The sequence below is a fragment of the Macrobrachium nipponense genome, chromosome 23 (assembly GCF_015104395.2).
Source record: "Macrobrachium nipponense isolate FS-2020 chromosome 23, ASM1510439v2, whole genome shotgun sequence".
NCBI classification, from domain to species: Eukaryota; Metazoa; Arthropoda; class Malacostraca; order Decapoda; family Palaemonidae; genus Macrobrachium; species Macrobrachium nipponense.
Genome location: NC_061090.1, coordinates 53,880,875 through 53,898,374, shown reverse-complemented (window position 1 = coordinate 53,898,374; position 17,500 = coordinate 53,880,875). Strand labels below are relative to the sequence as shown.

General features: G+C 36.7%; 2 protein-coding genes across 11 annotated transcripts in view; one reads left to right on the top strand and one right to left on the bottom strand.

The window, feature by feature from the left end:
• Positions 1-10,487, top strand: part of LOC135200886 (uncharacterized) — a 16,140-nt gene extending 5,653 nt beyond the window's left edge. For 3 of the 6 annotated variants that reach the window (XM_064229642.1, XM_064229658.1, XM_064229651.1), the window contains exons 2-4: positions 2,513-2,696; positions 3,707-4,798; positions 7,226-10,486. In XM_064229642.1, the coding sequence (XP_064085712.1) occupies positions 3,979-4,798; positions 7,226-7,407 (1,002 nt within the window). In that variant the 5' untranslated portion in view covers positions 2,513-2,696; positions 3,707-3,978 and the 3' untranslated portion in view covers positions 7,408-10,486. Of the gene's footprint in view, positions 812-2,512; positions 2,697-3,706; positions 4,799-7,225 lie in introns of all 6 variants that reach the window. The other 3 variants (XM_064229634.1, XM_064229667.1, XM_064229625.1) reach the window with 3 other exon arrangements.
• Positions 10,488-10,631: 144 nt separating this feature from the next.
• Positions 10,632-17,500, bottom strand: part of LOC135200864 (uncharacterized) — a 22,858-nt gene continuing 15,989 nt past the window's right edge. For 2 of the 5 annotated variants that reach the window (XM_064229603.1, XM_064229612.1), the window contains exon 6: positions 10,638-11,562. In XM_064229603.1, coding sequence (XP_064085673.1) covers positions 11,471-11,562 — 92 coding nt within the window. In that variant the 3' untranslated portion in view covers positions 10,638-11,470. Of the gene's footprint in view, positions 11,563-14,849; positions 15,697-17,500 lie in introns of those variants that run through there. The other 3 variants (XM_064229594.1, XM_064229578.1, XM_064229587.1) reach the window with 3 other exon arrangements.

The following is a 17,500-nucleotide window of genomic DNA, read 5'->3' as shown; positions in this document are numbered from 1 at the left end:
GGACAAAAGACGCTCCCCTGCCTGCAAGTATCATCATCGAGCGGTGAAGCTGCTGATCGATCATTCCCTGTCGAGCTTCCTCAACAACAACTTACCGAGTTGATCTGTCCCCGAATCTACATCACGTCACAGAACTTCCAGACAGTCGAGTGTCTCCTGAAAAGAAAAGTGAAAATGCAAAGCTCTCTTCTGCTCGTCTTTTTCGCTCTCGCTTTGAAAGACGTTTCAGGGGACAAAGGTTCTTGCGACGCCGACGTCACTGTTGGATCAGGGAGTCAGTTCATAAAGGAATTTAAACAAGAAGCATTCCAGATCTACTGTAAACTTCACGAAGGTTTCCAAAGCTTAGAATTAAAAGTGGAGGGTAAATGGAGAGTTAACAAAACCCTAAACTTCACTGCTGAAGATTTCAGTTCTACCAATGATTCTATGTGGCAATCACTTGGTGTGAAAATAGATTACGAAAATCAGTTCCCTGGTAGTGTGTCATATAACTGGCTCTTGACTGTTTCCGTTAACCAGAAAATCATTAAAAAACCGAGATACTACATCGACTGGGGATACGTCTTTGAAGATTTCAAGTCAGTCAGGGTGACCGCCTATGGCCGATCAGACTGGAGGTTCACTGAACCAGGTGGAAACTGCACTTTCCCAAAACCTGCTGGAAGCCCCTCTGAAGGGAACAGCACGGTGACTCCTGAGCCCCAACTGACTGCAAGCACAGTGTGGATACTTGTGAGTGTGCTTGGTGTTACCGTCATATTGGCCGCTCTTGGAATCGCCATCCTTGTCTACAGGATCAAGCACCCAAGTACGTATTGATGAGTTATATATGGGACGTCTATGCTTGTATGGCGCTTGTGTTTTGTGTCTTAGCAAATCGAACTCAGTTTCTAGTTTATGGAATGCTACTGCCTTTTTTTTTTAGCACAAACCTGAACAAAGATTCATAATGATTCAAAATCTGTTTATATACGTGCGGCATACATTACGCAATCCCCTTACGCATATTTGTATAAATAGTTCATCGGTGATGAAAGCTGTCTCTGCGTTGACTACATACGAACATACGTGCGTGGGTGTGTATGGTAGGGTGCGTATCTTTGATTTCTTGTATTGAGAGCGAATGTTGAATGAATATCATTCGATAGAAGCCATCGCCCAAAAGCAATCTGCTACGGTACAAGTTATCCTAAACCAAAGAAGTCTTAGGATTCTCATCGGAAACAAAGCAAATCTCCATATTTCTTCCAGACGGGGTTTTCTTTCAATCTTTGACAATCGCTTGTCTGCCTGTCTATCTGTTTGAGATAAGGACCAAGATACCTCGAATTCAGATCGGTGTTAATGGACTTTGCAAGGTCATAACGGACTGATTTTCGGACTTTCTTTCTCGAAGAAATTACATTTTATTTTAGATTTACTTTAATTCACTGCCCAGCCCTGAAAATGTTTTGATTCAGCAGATTTTTAAGTCTTTTATTATTATTATTATTATTATTATTATTATTATTATTATTATTATTATTATTATTATTATTATTATTATTATTATTATTATTATTGACAATTCAAAGCCACAGTATTGTTAAACATATATTTTTGTACAATGCTAAAAATGACTAGGAGAGACTTTCGGATACTGCTCCGTATCCCTCTTCAGTCCTTCTGATGGTAAAACAATCATTGTACAGAAATATATTTTTAACACTAATCTGGCTTTTAATTGTCATTATTATAGCCTCGTTACGGAGGTTCCTTATTTCATTATTATTATTATTTTATTATTATTATTATTATTATTATTATTATTATTATTATTATTATTATTGGAGAAACAACTAAACAGTTATGTAAATGTACATATATCTAAATTTTAAAAACAGCAATAGGGGAACCGAACAGATTGCCCGAACGGCTATACTTGCTGTTTTTGTAAATTTAAAATATATTGTAACATTTACATAACTGGGGATTTGTTTTTCATCTTTGAAGACTCGTGCTACTATGAGGATTATTATTATTATTATTATTATTATTTATTATTACTTTTTGATTATTATTATTATAACGATTGAACGATAAGATGCGCATTTTGTCATTCTTTTCATTGTTACGTCAGCTACGTTATCTTTTTTGTTTTGGTCGAATGCAGTCTGAAAGGACTAAATTAACTCTTAAAGACTTATTGAGTTTGTATTTGCGGATTAATCGTGGAAAACAGAGGCTTTCTCCTTTACGTCAAGTCTAACGAGCTCTTTCAATCTGCCGAAAACATTATCGCTAAAATGACAGCAGATAGGAAAATACGGGGTGGGGGGTGGGGGCGGTGGATCAAGGTAGGGTCGGGCTGCTGTGTGTCTCAGTCGTGTGTCAGCTTTGAGAGCACCACAACAATAATAATATTCTATAAGCGCAACCATTTTTTTTTTTTTTTGTCAAAGATTTTCGAAATTCAGCCTCAGAGAATCTCGAAGATCTCCATCTCAGATATTTCCTTCAACCCCAACAGAAACTTGCGTCCGCCCTCGAGTGAACGAGGAAGACGAGGACGACCTTCATTACGAAGTCCGCTATGCGAACGTAGGGAACACATCGGTCCCCAGGCCTGGATCCGCCCACGACAGCGAAAACAGCCTGTATGGCGTCGTGTAACGGACCGTCTCTGGGACTATGACACTCTCTTCTCTGGATTGGTGAGTTCTTTTCTGCGTTACCACTTGATCAACCCTGCTTACAGTTATGCCAACATACCAAGTTGCAGCCCTCTAGCCTCAGTAGTTTTTAAGTTCTGCGGACGGACAGAAAGAGTGCGGACAAAATAAAAAGTGCGGACGGACAACCAAATAATCATCTCAGTAGACTTCTTTTACAGAAAGCTAAAATTACAATTTATATAAATGTTATTTGAAATATCTTCTTTTCAACCTTGATATTTCTGCGAGTAATGACTCGCGTTATCATGTGACCACTAAATGCAACACATCCTGTTGACATAAAAACATAAGACGTAAATGTCATCCTGCTCTCTCTCTCTCTCTCTCTCTCTCTCTCTCTCTCTCTCTCTCTCTCAAGAGGACAATTACAATTTACATAAAAGGGCAGGCGAAAGGAATATGGTGGTAAGAGTACAACTCAGAATCTTACCATATTGTGTAAGGTGTATGAAAATGAGGGAATATATATATATATATATATATATATATATATATATATATATATATATATGTATATAAATATACATATATATATATATATATATATATATATATATATATATCTGTATATTTATATATATATATATACTATATAATATATATATTATATATATATATGTATATATATATATATATATATATATATATATATATATATGTATATATATATATATATATATATATATATATATATATATATATGTATATATATATATATATATATATATATATATATATATATAGTATATATATATATATGTATGTAGATGTTTATGTATATATATACATACACACAGTATGCACATCATACACATGCAGATGTTTAAATGTTTTTAATGAATCGATGAAACCTTCTGGATGGGATTACCATTAGTCATTCGTTATGCATCACTGCCAGTTTTACCGAAAGCGTCTGGGTATGAGCAAACTTCCGGTGTCCTTTCTTTTATTTTTTTTTATTTTTCATTAATTTTTTTTTTGATCGCCAGGTGAGTGTTGTCATCAGTATACCCTACGACGCTTCCTATGATTCACCCTCAGTCTCTCGTGTCAAGTCGTGAGGTACAGGTCACGACTCACGAAGTCAAAGCGTCGATATTAAGGCAACAATATTCGTCGGTTATTGATCACGCGATTATTTATCGAGCTCTGGTGAAACTTCACATCTCTAGAGACTCATTTCAGGGTTTTGTTTCTCTAAGTAGAAATCAAAATTTGTCTTTGTGAAAGGGTGATTATTATAAAGGCTTTTAGCGTAACCATGGGCAGTGTGTACTTTACGTGGGCATTTCTGCAATATCTGGCAATTCTAGCAACGGCAGGCGACGGAAGTGCAAAGTTCCCGGGAGGGAATGGATTGAACAAAGCTCCTTCAGTCACCAGTCATAGTTTCAAAGTGTACAACGGGTCCAGTAAGGACGAACCGATTTTTCCATCGAGCAAAACTACGTACGGAAATACGAGCGGTGATAACATTTCAGCGAGTGAAGATGACTTCTTGAGCTTTAAGCTGAAAAGAAGCAGCGGCGATGCCCCGTGTCATTCCAAAGTCGAAGGAAACGACACCCAAACCGTGGGGAGCTTCGAGGGGGCCAGCGCCTCGCTGTACTTCAAAGCCAGCGAACATTTCCAGCGCATGGAGGTCAACCTCCGCCTGAGAGGATATCTGCGCCTTTCCCGGGTTCAAATTTTGAACGAGAGGTTCTCCATAGAGGACCTGGGCGTCGCGGACGACCTGGATCGATGGCACATGCTCCACGTGGGCGTCTACGCCGAGGGGAGCGAGTTCCTCGGCAGCGAATGGAAGATCTTCGTCTTCAACGACGCCGACAGCGCCGTGTCCTCGAAGGCCGCCTGCCTCCGGCGCCCCACGGACGAGGTCGTCGGTCTGGACATCGCGGCTTCTGGCCCGTCGGAGTGGCGCTGCGACAAACCCGCGGGCTTTACGAATCCTTCTCCGAGAACTTCTCGTTCGAGGGCGTCCGGTCGTCATCATCCTTCCGTTGTCGCCTTCGCTGTCGGACTCCTGGCTCTGCTGGGCTTGCTGACCTCCGTCGTCTTCCTGCTGAGGTTTTTGCTGAGTAAGTGCCTCTGCTATGGTAGATTCACATCAACGGTGTATCCGATGTCTAGTCCAGTCCCTTACGACGCTCCTGATTGGCTGTTGATAAGCCAATCACAGGGCTGGAAACTCTTAGTCTCTCGAGAGAGTTCACATAGGCAGGATCTATGTTCCACCTCTCCTGAAAGAAATATCCCTAAGGGGAGGTAGAACATAGATCCTGCCTATGTGAACTCTCTCGAGAGAGAGACTGAGAGCTTCCAGCCCTGTGATTGGCTTATCAACAGCCAATCAGGAGCGTCGTAAGGGACTGGCCTAGACGTCAAATGCACGGTTGATGTGAATCTACTATATACATTCCCATTATGGACACCCGTGTTATTACGTCGAAATTACCAGTTGCATCCAATAGACCTTTCTTGGAATAAATTATTGGGTTTTAGATGATTGGGTCAGAAATTTGTCGTTGTGATGTCGATTTTCATTTGCATCCAAAAGACCTTTCTTGGAATAAATCAGTGGATTTCAGATGCTTAGGTAAGAGATTTGTCATGATTACGTCGAAATTATCAGTGGCATCCAACAGACCTTTTTTACACAAAAGAGGAGACAGATGCCTTTGTTAAGAGCAAATTTTTTTACGATAGGTGGCTATTAAAAATCAATTTCAAAAAAAGAATAGATAACATTATCGCCAAAAAAGAGTACATTAATTACTGGTTTTCAGTAGCCAGTATAAATATGTAATTAATAGTATAATTATTAATGTGTTAAAAAAGATGATTAAAAGCCTAGTGTTCAGTAACGTATATTTATATATTGATGGAAATTTGTTACTTTCCTGATAAGTACTTAAATATGCATTGTTCTATTTATAAAAATAAGAGGTCCTGGTAAAAAATTTATTATCTCATAAAAGATAAAAAAAATTAGACCTTTCTTGGAATAAATCCGATGAATAGGTAGGAAATTTGCCACTGATGTTGGTCCGGGGCACAAGTGTGGCCCAGAAGTGGTTGTCATCCCATGGCCGAATTAGGATTTGCTAGACGACTTCTTCCCCAGCAGAGATTGCTGCACATTTCCTTGACCGAAAACTCTAGCTGCTTTGTATGAGACCTTTCTTTTCGTTATGTCTCGTTCTCCGACACTCGTTCGTTGTCTCGTATCGGGGCAAAATTCTGCTGCTTAGGCCTGATTTCATTTTTGACACTAAAATTGGTTTCTTTCCGACAAATTTCGATGCTCGACGCGACTCCATAATGTAACGCTAGAATTGCAATAGAAGCAAAGTTTGACGAAGGCGCGGTTTCCGGTTCGGCAGTAACCGGGACTACTTCGGTCAAACTTCGGGGTTTGTCTCAACATTGGCTGTTCATGATGCAATTTGACTCAATCAAAAGACACTCGCCTTCTGTCATGCTCTTTTACGGTGCCCGAATGTCCTCTAACTCAATTTGACAAATGTTAAAAAATATTCTGACCACCCGAGAGGGATCTTAATCCAAAATTCCTTATCGCGGTCTTTCTTAGATTTAACATGACACCAGAAGACCACTCACTAGGCAGGGTCTTGACGTGCCTCTGAGTCCTGAGGATATCCGATGACGTTCAAGGATGCCAGACTGATAAGGGATTACAAAAAACATGGCGTACTGTTTAGATAGCCTTATCTACTCGAACGATATGGTGTCAATTTTCGTAAGTTCATCTGCTGGAAAAAAAAAAAAGTTGTTTTAGCAGCTCAGTACCATAACTTTAAAAACTAGCTGCATAGCCATGAGAAAATAATAAAAAAAAAATTGTCTTTATTATTTATAGAATTTTTTGTGTTCACAATACTATTACTTATGTCAGGAGAGTGATTACCTACTTCCCTTCAGTACAGTGCTTGCAGATATACAGAGTAGAATGTTGTTCTGAGTTGGTTGTTTACCATTTTGACATTAGAAATAAATACCCGGGAAGGGAGGGTAGCCTATGTGACGAGAAAAGGGTTGAGCAAGAAAAAACCCTGGATTTGTAAGTAAAGTATTAGCTCAAGAACCTACAGATATTTATAACGTGCAGACGAACTTAAAAGCAGTTTTATGACGAAAGAATTTTCGACCATGGAAATGTCAAATGACGGTCAGATTATGACTTGCTGGTGAGTCATTCATAGAACAGTTGACTGGAGAAATTATATCGCATATAACTGACAGGAAAACTTGAGTTTTTGAAGGTGAAAACAACTCTTCACCGGATGTGAGTTGTCACCAACAATGAATTGAAATTTAGGCGACCATCGAAAACGGGCAAAACTCATCGTCACTTTACCAGCACACTTGCAGTGAGTCAAGAAACAGCATTAGTAAAGTAAAGTGGCAATGAATTGATGAATAAAACGGGAAGTAGAAGAGAGAGTATTTCTTAGTGATGCTTAATTCCGTCTCCAATCTTGCAGAGAAGAAGAAGATGATGAAGAGAAGGAGAGAGGACAGAGCAGTCCTTCACCAGAGGGACATTGAGACAGAACAGCGGAGGACGAACGAGGGGATCTCAAACGACGCCGCGAGACCCGTCTCCTCCCACAGCAGTGAAAATAGTCTCTACGGGGTTGTCATAGCAACAGATACGAATGAATGAAACTCGCGGGAGCGAGCGAGCGAGGTGAACCGGGGAAACAGTTCGGTATTGCAAGGAACCCAAAATTTTTCCCAAGAAAATGGATTTTCAAGAAATATGCTTTTAGAAAGTAGCTCAGGAAGAGATGGGTTTTTAGTGTAAATAATTTATTGAAATGTTTTCAATGTAAATAATCTGAGAAAATGGGTTTTCATTATAAAAATTCTGAAAAAATGGGTTTTCAAGATATGTTTTTAGAAAATAGCTCTCGAAGAAATGGGTTTTCCGTGTAAATATTTTAAGAAAATGTTTTTTCGATATAAATATTCTTAGAAAATGGGTTTTCAAGAAACATGTGCTTAGAAGGTAGCTCTCCAAGAGATGTGTTTTCAATATAAATATTTTGAGAAAATGGTTTTCAAGAAAAATGTTTTTAGAAAGTAGCTCTCCAAGAGATTGGTTTGCAATGTAAATATTTTGAGAAAATGGGTTTTCATTATAAATATTTTGAGAAAATGTGTTTTCATTATAAACATTTTGAGAAAATGGGTTCTCAAGAAATATGTTTTTGAAAGTAGTTCTCAAAGAGATGGGTTTTCAGTGTAAATATTTTGAGAAAATGAGGTTTCAAGAAATATGTTTAATTTGAAAAAGGTTACACAACAACGATGCACAATTCACTGTTTAATAGTCTTAGATGCAGGGTTATAAAGTTCACTACTTAATAGTTGTAGATGCAGGGTTGCCAAATTCACTATTTAATAGTCTTAGATGAAGGTTTACAAAGTTCACTACTTAATAGTCTTTGATGCAGGGTTACAAAGTTCACTACTTAATAGTTTTAGATGCAGGGTTACCAAATTCATTATTTAATAGTTTTAGATGAATGGTTACCAAATTCAATATTTAATAGTTTTATATGTAGGGTTACCAAATTCACTACCTAGTAGTCTTAGATGTAGGGTTACAAAGTTCACGATTTATTATTTTTAGATGCAGGGTTGCAAATGCCGTGGTTTATGGTGAATAATGTTTTGGCCATTGCTGAGCTTTTGTGTACACAATTATGAAGTGCTTTTGGTTTCATACGAGATCAAATCTATTATTGTTAAAACTTGTTCAAAATTCTTTATTTTTATATGAAGTTGTTCGTGTGCCCCCTTTGTATATTGAATGGTATCAATGGTCTCGAATGAATAATCCATTATCATGATTATTATTTTTAATATTATTGCCTAGGAAGTGCTAGTTAGCGTTTTACTGTGATCAGAATGTGACTCTAATTTCCTAGCACCATTTACAGTCTCATTCTTTACTGTAAACTGTGCATTGTGTTCATCTCCTTACCTTGAGTTTTCAATGTCTATGAACTAGACAAATTTTCCGTTATAGTCATTATGCGTTCCTGTGTATAGCCTCGGGTATCATTGTCCTCGAACATATGTATGTAGTATTTATTTATTTGGAGTTGTCATGTTGAACTGCGTATGGCCAGTGACTTGAAAGCTTTCAGATCTGCTATATCTATTATCTGTTTTTATTTAACTTTCAATTACTGGATATTTGCCTTTATGCTGTGTCGTAGACATTGTGCCTCTGTCTACAATATACTATAAGAAACCCTTGAGCCAAAGCCTTATAAACGATAGCTTAAGGTCCATTAGAAGGGAAGGCTTGAATGTATACAATATAGTATGCTTTAAAATCATTCTGGTGTAGGTTCATAATATAGATTCACATCAACCGTGCATCTGATTAGCTGTAGATAAGCCAATCACAGGGCTAGAAACTCTCAGTCTCTCGAGTGTTCACATAGGGAGGATGTAGTAGGTTCCACCTCTTCTGAGGGATACGTCTTTCAAAAGTATCCCTCAGGAGAGGTGGAACATACATCCTGCTCATGTGAACTCTCTCGAGAGAGACTGAGAGTTTCCAGCCCAGTAACTGGCTTATCAACAGCCAATCAGGAGCGTCGTAAGGGACTGGCGTAGACATCAGATGCACCGGGGATGTGAATCTACTATAGTTCCGAAATCTTTGCTTGCAAAGTATCGTAGGAGTGCTATTTCAACTGAAACAGGGTCACCTTTAATTCATATTATTATTTTTCCATATGCATCAAATATGGCTTGTTGTGAATTGTGTTTACTTATACTCGTTCTCTAGCTCATTTACAAATTTAGAAAGAGATTTAATTTGCAACATTTTTACAGATTATTGACCATCGTTTAATTTTTTCTCCATAGTTGTTCCATTTCAACCATTATATTTAGTATTCATTAAGATTGAATTGCTCGAGTGACTCCAGAGAAACCTCCTGGAAGAGATATTCTGAGCTAATTTTAGAAATTAGCAATTCATGAATCTGTAAATGAATTTTTACAAGAAACTAAAAAAAAAAACTTTATAAATAAAATAAAATTAAATAAACCAACTGTTCCGAAAAAATTTTTTTTTTCATGTACATTTCCTGGGGACTCATGAATGAAAATCACGCTGCTCATTTTTGGGTGTCATTAAAAGAAAATCACGTCTCTTTAACCTAAATGACAATAATCGTGATTGAGTTTCGTTAATCAGCTATATTAAATCATCAACTATGGCCAGCAGTTCTCCAGTTGCTCACCAGATGCGGTAAAGTGCGGGTGCGTCCCATGGCTCCGGAAAGCGCTGCCAGATGCACAGTCCATGATTAACTGTAATCTTAAATAAAATAAAAACTACTGAGGCTAGAGGGTTGCAATTTGGTATGTTTGATAATTGGAGGATAGAAGATCGAATAACATTTTGCAGTCCTCTATCCTCGAAAGTTTTTCAGATCTGAGGGCGGACGGACGAACAGATAAAGCTGCCACAATAGTTTCATTTTACAGGAAGCTAAAATCATATCACCCAGGCATCTGGTGTCATTATCAGAGACAGAACATTATTTGGAAACTCGTAGCAAACAGTGAAACGAATTTCATTGGTGCTGTGACGTTTCGTAACGTAACAAAGCACTTTTGTAAAGTCTTCTGTTATACCAAGGCACGCCTTCAAATCAACTGGATGAGTGCCAATCCTTTCAGTCATTTCAAAACAGGAATAAAGGTCATTCATTTAAATGGCTGTTTTAGCTTTTATTTTAAATTCCTTTCAACCCCACCTCACCTGTTTTTTTTTTTTTTTTTTTTTTTTTAAGAAATTAAATTACCATTGTCTCTTTAGTTTGAGCATCATTATGACTGGGGGAGAGAGTTACAAGGAGTTACAAAGATTAGGATGTCTCCAAGACTTATTAGTCCATCCGAGGAGACATCGAGAGAGAGAGAGAGAGAGAGAGAGAGAGAGAGAGAAGAACAGCACGGTTTTGTCATATCCAGAGGTAGAAAGAAAATATTTCTACATGCACGTCTGAATCTCTTACATTTCCAATGTTGATGATATTATATTCCTACCTTTACATTCATCACCGTTCTGTAGAGTCTTCAGTGAATCTCAAAAATAATTTGTTCCATGATAATAGTATGATTGAGGGTAAAGGATTTGCGGGCCTGTGAGTAAAATAATATTTGGATGAAGGAAAATATTTACTAACCGTTCAAACATATTGGCTCAGCTAAAAATATCAAAATAGAAACTGTGATAACCAATATCAGAAGGTCATCTTATGAATCTCAAATTAGAATATAACATATTTTCAAAAGGTCATCTTATGAGCCACAAAATTAGAATATAACATGATACCAGGAGACCATCTTATCAATTCCCAAAGTAGATTATAACATGATATGAGAAAATCATCTTATGAACCCCACGTCAGAATATAACATAATATCAGGTCATCTTATGAGCCTCAAAATCAGAATATAACATAATATCAGAAAATCATCTTATGAACCCCAGAGTTATAATATAATGTAATATCAAAAGATCGTCTTATGAACCCTAAGTTTCATAGGGCCACAGTGAAGATGTTTGCAGACTTAACGGATGAAATCAGGGTGCAAACACCGTTTCATAGGGCCAGCCTTGACGAATGAAAGCAGGGTGCAAATACCGTCTCGACCATCCACAACCGATGTTTTCAGTCCTAAGGGTCGAATCAGTAACGTACGTACCCATAGATGGGATTCTCGGTACTGACGGTTCTCGAACTCGCTGCCCCGGGGTCCGTTTGAGGGGGAACCGCAGCTCCTGTTAAACGGGAGAGAAGAAGAGGTACTGAAGCTTTTCTCCAAAGTGATGAACCTAAGGTTAGTCGAGGTCAGATATAATTGAGCTCTCGAGTGACTTTACAAATTATTGGTCTCTGGTCTAAAGAGTCTTCATAAGAGAAAGTTAGTTAATTTGTGCTAATAATCTTATCTGTTATAATGAATATGAGGTTTATTACATGAGTAATACAATATTATATATATATATATATATATATATATATATATATATATATATATATATATATATATATATATATATACTTGCACATATAATTAGTTTTACTTCCTCTTATGAAGACACTTCAGACCAAAGACCAATAATTCTCATATACTTAGTATATGAAAGACTTGGGTTCGATCCTGTGAGGGTCCATATATATGTATGCTATCTAGTATATATATATATATATATATTTATATATATATTATATATATATATATATATATATATATATAACGTGTTGCTCATGCACACGTGCATGAGCAACACGTTATGCTACCACGATCATTTTCTTTTAGTTACGTATAAACGTGATTGGTAGACAGCTGCTTAAAACCGCTCGAGAAACAAAAGAAAAGGCAAGTTTAGTATGTGAAACCGGACATTTTTTTAAATCTAAAAGTCTCACTTAACAGGGGAAACTTCTTTATCAAGTTTGCTGTGCAAGTGCTTCCGGAAGTATATTCCCGAACTGTAACCAACTACCGAAATTTCCCTGAAAAAAAAAGACGACATATCTCAAAAACCAACTATAGAGTCATCTTTAAAATACTCTCATCATGAATGTCTTTTACTGTAATACAAGAGTATATCATGAAGATAAAAAAGGCCCATAAAACACTATTTGAAGGTTGCAACCATATATTTCGAGCACTTCCTTCTGTGCTCTTGATCACTGGTAAAATATGGACATAGGATGTTTTACCAGAGTATATTAACAAAGCATATGTAGGTGTGGCAGTAAGTCTCTATTGGTGACCGAGGAAGGATGGGAATTAAAATATTCCCAGGTGTCTTCTGGCCTCATCAACTCCCGGGTCAACAATAGAGACTTACTGACATACTTATGCTTTGTAGATATATATATATATATATATATATATTACACTACATATATATATATATATATATATATATATATATATATATATATATATACTCTTGTAAGACATCCTATGTCCATATTTTACCAGTGATCAGGAGCACAGAAGGAACTGCTCGTAATCTCATTATGTTTCCCACACCCAAATTCCCTGGAAACATTGAATTAAATTAACCTAACTTAACCCAACCCAACCTAACCTACCCTAACCAAGGTTCATGGCAAAAAAATCTAATACTAATACTATAGTATTAGTATTAGTACTTTTGAAAGCCGTATCCCTCAGGAGAGGTGGAACATTCATCCTGCCTATGTGAACTTTCGAGAGAAACTAAGAGTTCCCAGCACTGTGATTGGCTTATCAACAGCCAATCAGGAGCGTCGTAAGGGACGGGTCTAGACATCAGATGCACGCTTGATGTGAATCTACTATAGTATATAAACCTCGGAAATTTGTCGCCCGAAGTGTGGAGCCACGTTCAGTAAGTTAATTTTGCTTGGATTGTTAATGAACCTTTTGATAATAAGCTGAGCCAAACATGCGCGCGATGCCTGTCTTCAAGACAGAATGAAAATTTCTGTTTGACGAAAGCAAGAGGAGACAAGGCGGGATCCGACCTCCAGCTCACTCGGGACACGTGCAAGGTTTCCCTCATGCATAAGTTATAACATTATATTCCTAACTGGACGTCAAGTGGTCTTCGTAATTAATACTCATACTGAGCACTACTCATACTAGTAAGAAGGACCAAATACAAAGGACACAAAAATAAACATGTTCACATATTATCAGTTACAAGTGGAAACAAAACTAAAAATAATTGGACAGAAACATAGCCTACATTCATTGCACCAAATAAATTAAAACTTACTAAAATCTACGGTTAAATAGAGCCTTGTTTCACCACAAAAAATGTAAAATAATGAAGCACAGTGGAAATACATTTTGTGATGAAGAGAAATAAAGTGTTTATTTTGAACATAGTACACCATTTTCAGCTCAGTATAAAATGCACACGAGGTTACTGTCTTTTTTTATGTCTATCCACTTTTTTTAAGTTACAACTAAGCATTATGTAGGCATATATATATAAATACATATATATATATATATATATATATATATATATATATATATATATATATATATTCAGTGGTTAAATTCAAGTAGCAATGTGTTACAACAGTGAACATTTCCTCCTCAAATCGCCATGAAAAGAGAATGGCACAACATGATTATTCCTTTGGTAAGATGAGCTCGATTCAAACCAGTATAGGCTATCTGAAATCGAACGATATTAAGCGTTTGAGGTTGAATATATGATATATATATATCATATAATATCTATATTATATATTATATATATGTGTGTGTGTGTGTGTGTGTGTGTATGTATGTATGTATGTATGTATGTATGTATGTATATATATCTATATATATCTATCTATATCTATCTATATATAACTATATATATATATATATATATATATATATATATATATATATCTATATATTTATATATCAATTGTTGTGTGTGTGTGTGTTTGTGTGTGCATGTGTGTGCTTGTTTGTGTGTGTGTGTGTGAATAGTTGCTTATATACAATTATATCTGAAGTGTATGTGTATATATACAAATATATACATAGTATACTTACACCCAGAAAGAAGTGTTAATAAAGTTCTATCAAAAAAAAGAAGAAGCAGAACGGAAAGTTACGGAGGACTGAATTGTTTTCGTCGTCTGAGAATGCAAGTTTGTCCACGAATATCAATGCAAAGGACACAGCCCAATGTTTTCAAACTTACGCAAATGAACAGTCGCATTTTCAAGGTGATGCTAGTTTTTTTTTTTTTTTTACAAATAAAGAAATTAGTTACTTTTATCGGATGATATTCATTCAACATCCGTTCAATACAGGAAATTTCAAGTAGACCACATTCATCATCAATGCAGTATTTATACAAACATGCGTAAGGCTATTGGTAATGCCACACTTACATAAACAGATTTTCAATCATTATGAGTTTTTCTTTTCAGGTTTGCATTAAAAAAAAAAAGTGATACTCCATAAACTAGAGACTGAGTTCGATTTGCTAAGACACAAAACACAAGCGCCATGCAAGCACAGACGTCCCATATATAACTCATCAATACGTACTTGGGTGCTTGAACCTGTAGACAAGGACGGCGATACCAAGAGCGGCCATTATGACGGTAACACCAAGCACACTCACAAGTATCCACACTGTGCTTGCAGTCAGTTGGGGCTCAGAAGTCGCCGTGCTGTTCCCTTCAGAGGGGCTTCCAGCAGGTTTTGGGAAAGTGCAGTTTCCACCTGGTTCAGTGAACCTCCAGTCTGATCGGCCATAGGCGGTCACCCTGACTGACTTGAAACCTTCATAGAAGTATCCCCAGTCGATGTAGTATCTCGGTTTTTTAATGATTATCTGGTTAACGGAAACAGTCAAGAGCCAGTTATATGCAACATTGAAGAACAAATAATTGTATTCTATTTTCACATCAAGTGATTGCCACATAGAATCATTGGTAGAACTGAAATCTTCAGCAGTGAAGTTAAGGGCTTTGTTAACTCTCTCGTCACCTTCCACTTTCAGTTCTAAGCTTTGGAAACCTTCGTGAAGTTTACAGTAGATCTGGAATTCGTCTTCTTTAAATTCCTTTATGAACTGACTCCCTGATCCAACAGTGACGTCGGCGTCGCAAGAACCTTTGTCCCCTGAAACGCCTTTCAAAGAGAGAGCGAAAAAGACGAGCAGAAGAGAGCTTTGCATTTTCACTTTTCTTTTCAGGAGACACTCGACTGTCTGGAAACTCTGTGACGTGATGTAGATTCGGGGACAGATCAACTCGGTAAGTTGTTGTTGAGGAAGCTCGACAGGGAATGATCGATCAGCAGCTTCACCACTCGATGATGATACTTGCAGGCAGGGGAGCGTCTAATTTCCCTAAGGGCTGAGGCTCCACTGACGGAAATCGCGCGTCATTTGTTATTTAATCGTTTAGGGAAAAAGATACATCCGGTAGTACGTACGCACGCCCACACACACACAGATATATATATATATATATAATATATATATAATATATATATATATATATATATATATCAGCAGCTTCACCGCTCGATGATGATGCTTGCAGGCAGGGGAGCGTGTGTCAAAAGTTAAAGAAAAAGGGTACAAAAGAAACAATCCTGGTGGCACGTACACACGTACTCACATTATATATATATATATCTATATATATATATATATATATATATATATATATATATATATATATATATATATATATCCTTAGAAGACGGAGCTGCAGCTCTAGGTACATCTCATCAGGGGAACCATAGGGAAAGGCATCGTACTCAGGTACATTCATTTCGCCGGACGTTTCACGACTCATAGTCGCATTCTCAAGGCTATAATTAAAGATAAACACACGAACATTAAAACTACGCACTGCATAATTCATAAAAATTACGCAATATTTAAAAATTCAATGAACATCAACATCAGAATGCAGAACATTTAAAAATTTATGAATCTCTTAAAACAGAAAAACATACTAAGCGCTAAAATTATGTACATTACAGTTACATTAAAATTATTTAAAAATTACAAAAAAAGCATGCTAAAAATTATGATATGTGTAAAAAAATTAAAAATAAATAAATACACTAAAACATTAAGGCTATTCTGTACCTTATCCTCGCAAAGGACGGGCAGTGACTGAGAATTTTTAGAAAATATAAACAAGCACTATAGGCTATGAAAACAACTGAACAGAGGAGGATTGCGTATTTAAGGAAGGAACCATCTTTTTTATCATAATGGATTCCAAGGTTGTTAGGTAGTGTCCAGGAACGAGGAAGGCTTCTACACGTGTGTTTTTAGAAAAAAAGACTTTTACTGGGTTAGGTATCAACTTTTATATTTCTTACTTTTATCATTTTAAACTTAATACTATTTCAACTCTCCTACACTTGGGCCTTACCACCATACCTCTAATTGGTTTACTTTTAATGAAGAAATTAACTTTCTTTCCCAATATCTTAGAAATAACTGCTTCCCAGACAAACTTTTGTTTAAAATGCTTAAGAAAATGCTTGACGCCCGATTCATAGAAGTGCCAACGGTTTTGACAGTACCAAAATTAAAAATGTTTGCTAGCTTCCCTTTTCTCTATGAGAACCTCTTCAGAAAAAGTTCCTGGCAATTATTCAAAAGGAAATCCCGGCACTGAACCTAAAAATCGTCCCTAAAAATCCATTAACTATCGAATCCCTGTTTAAAACGAAAGACCGCCTTGGTACTCTTCTAAAATCTAATATTGTATATAAATATACGCGCCCAAGATGTGATCACGGGACTTATGTGGGTTGTACGAAGATGTTACTAAAAGTGAGAATAGATTCTCACAGGGGCTTAAGTTTTAGAACGGGCAGCGGATTAACAAACCCCGAACAGTCAAATATCAGAAACCACTCTAAATCATGTAGAACATATATTGATAATAAGGATTTTACTATTATAGGCCAAACACAAAACGAAAACGACCTACAACCTTGGAATCCTTATAATAAAAGATAGTTCCGTCCCTAAATACGCAATCCTCCTCTGTTCAGTTGATCATAGCCTAGTGCTTGTTTATATTTTCTAAAAATTCTCTGTCACTACCCGCCTTGCGAGGATAAGGTACAGAATAGCCTTACTGTTTTTAGTGTTATTTATTTATTCTAATTTTTAACACCCATATCACAATTTTTGTATGCTTTTTCTGTAATTTTTAAAT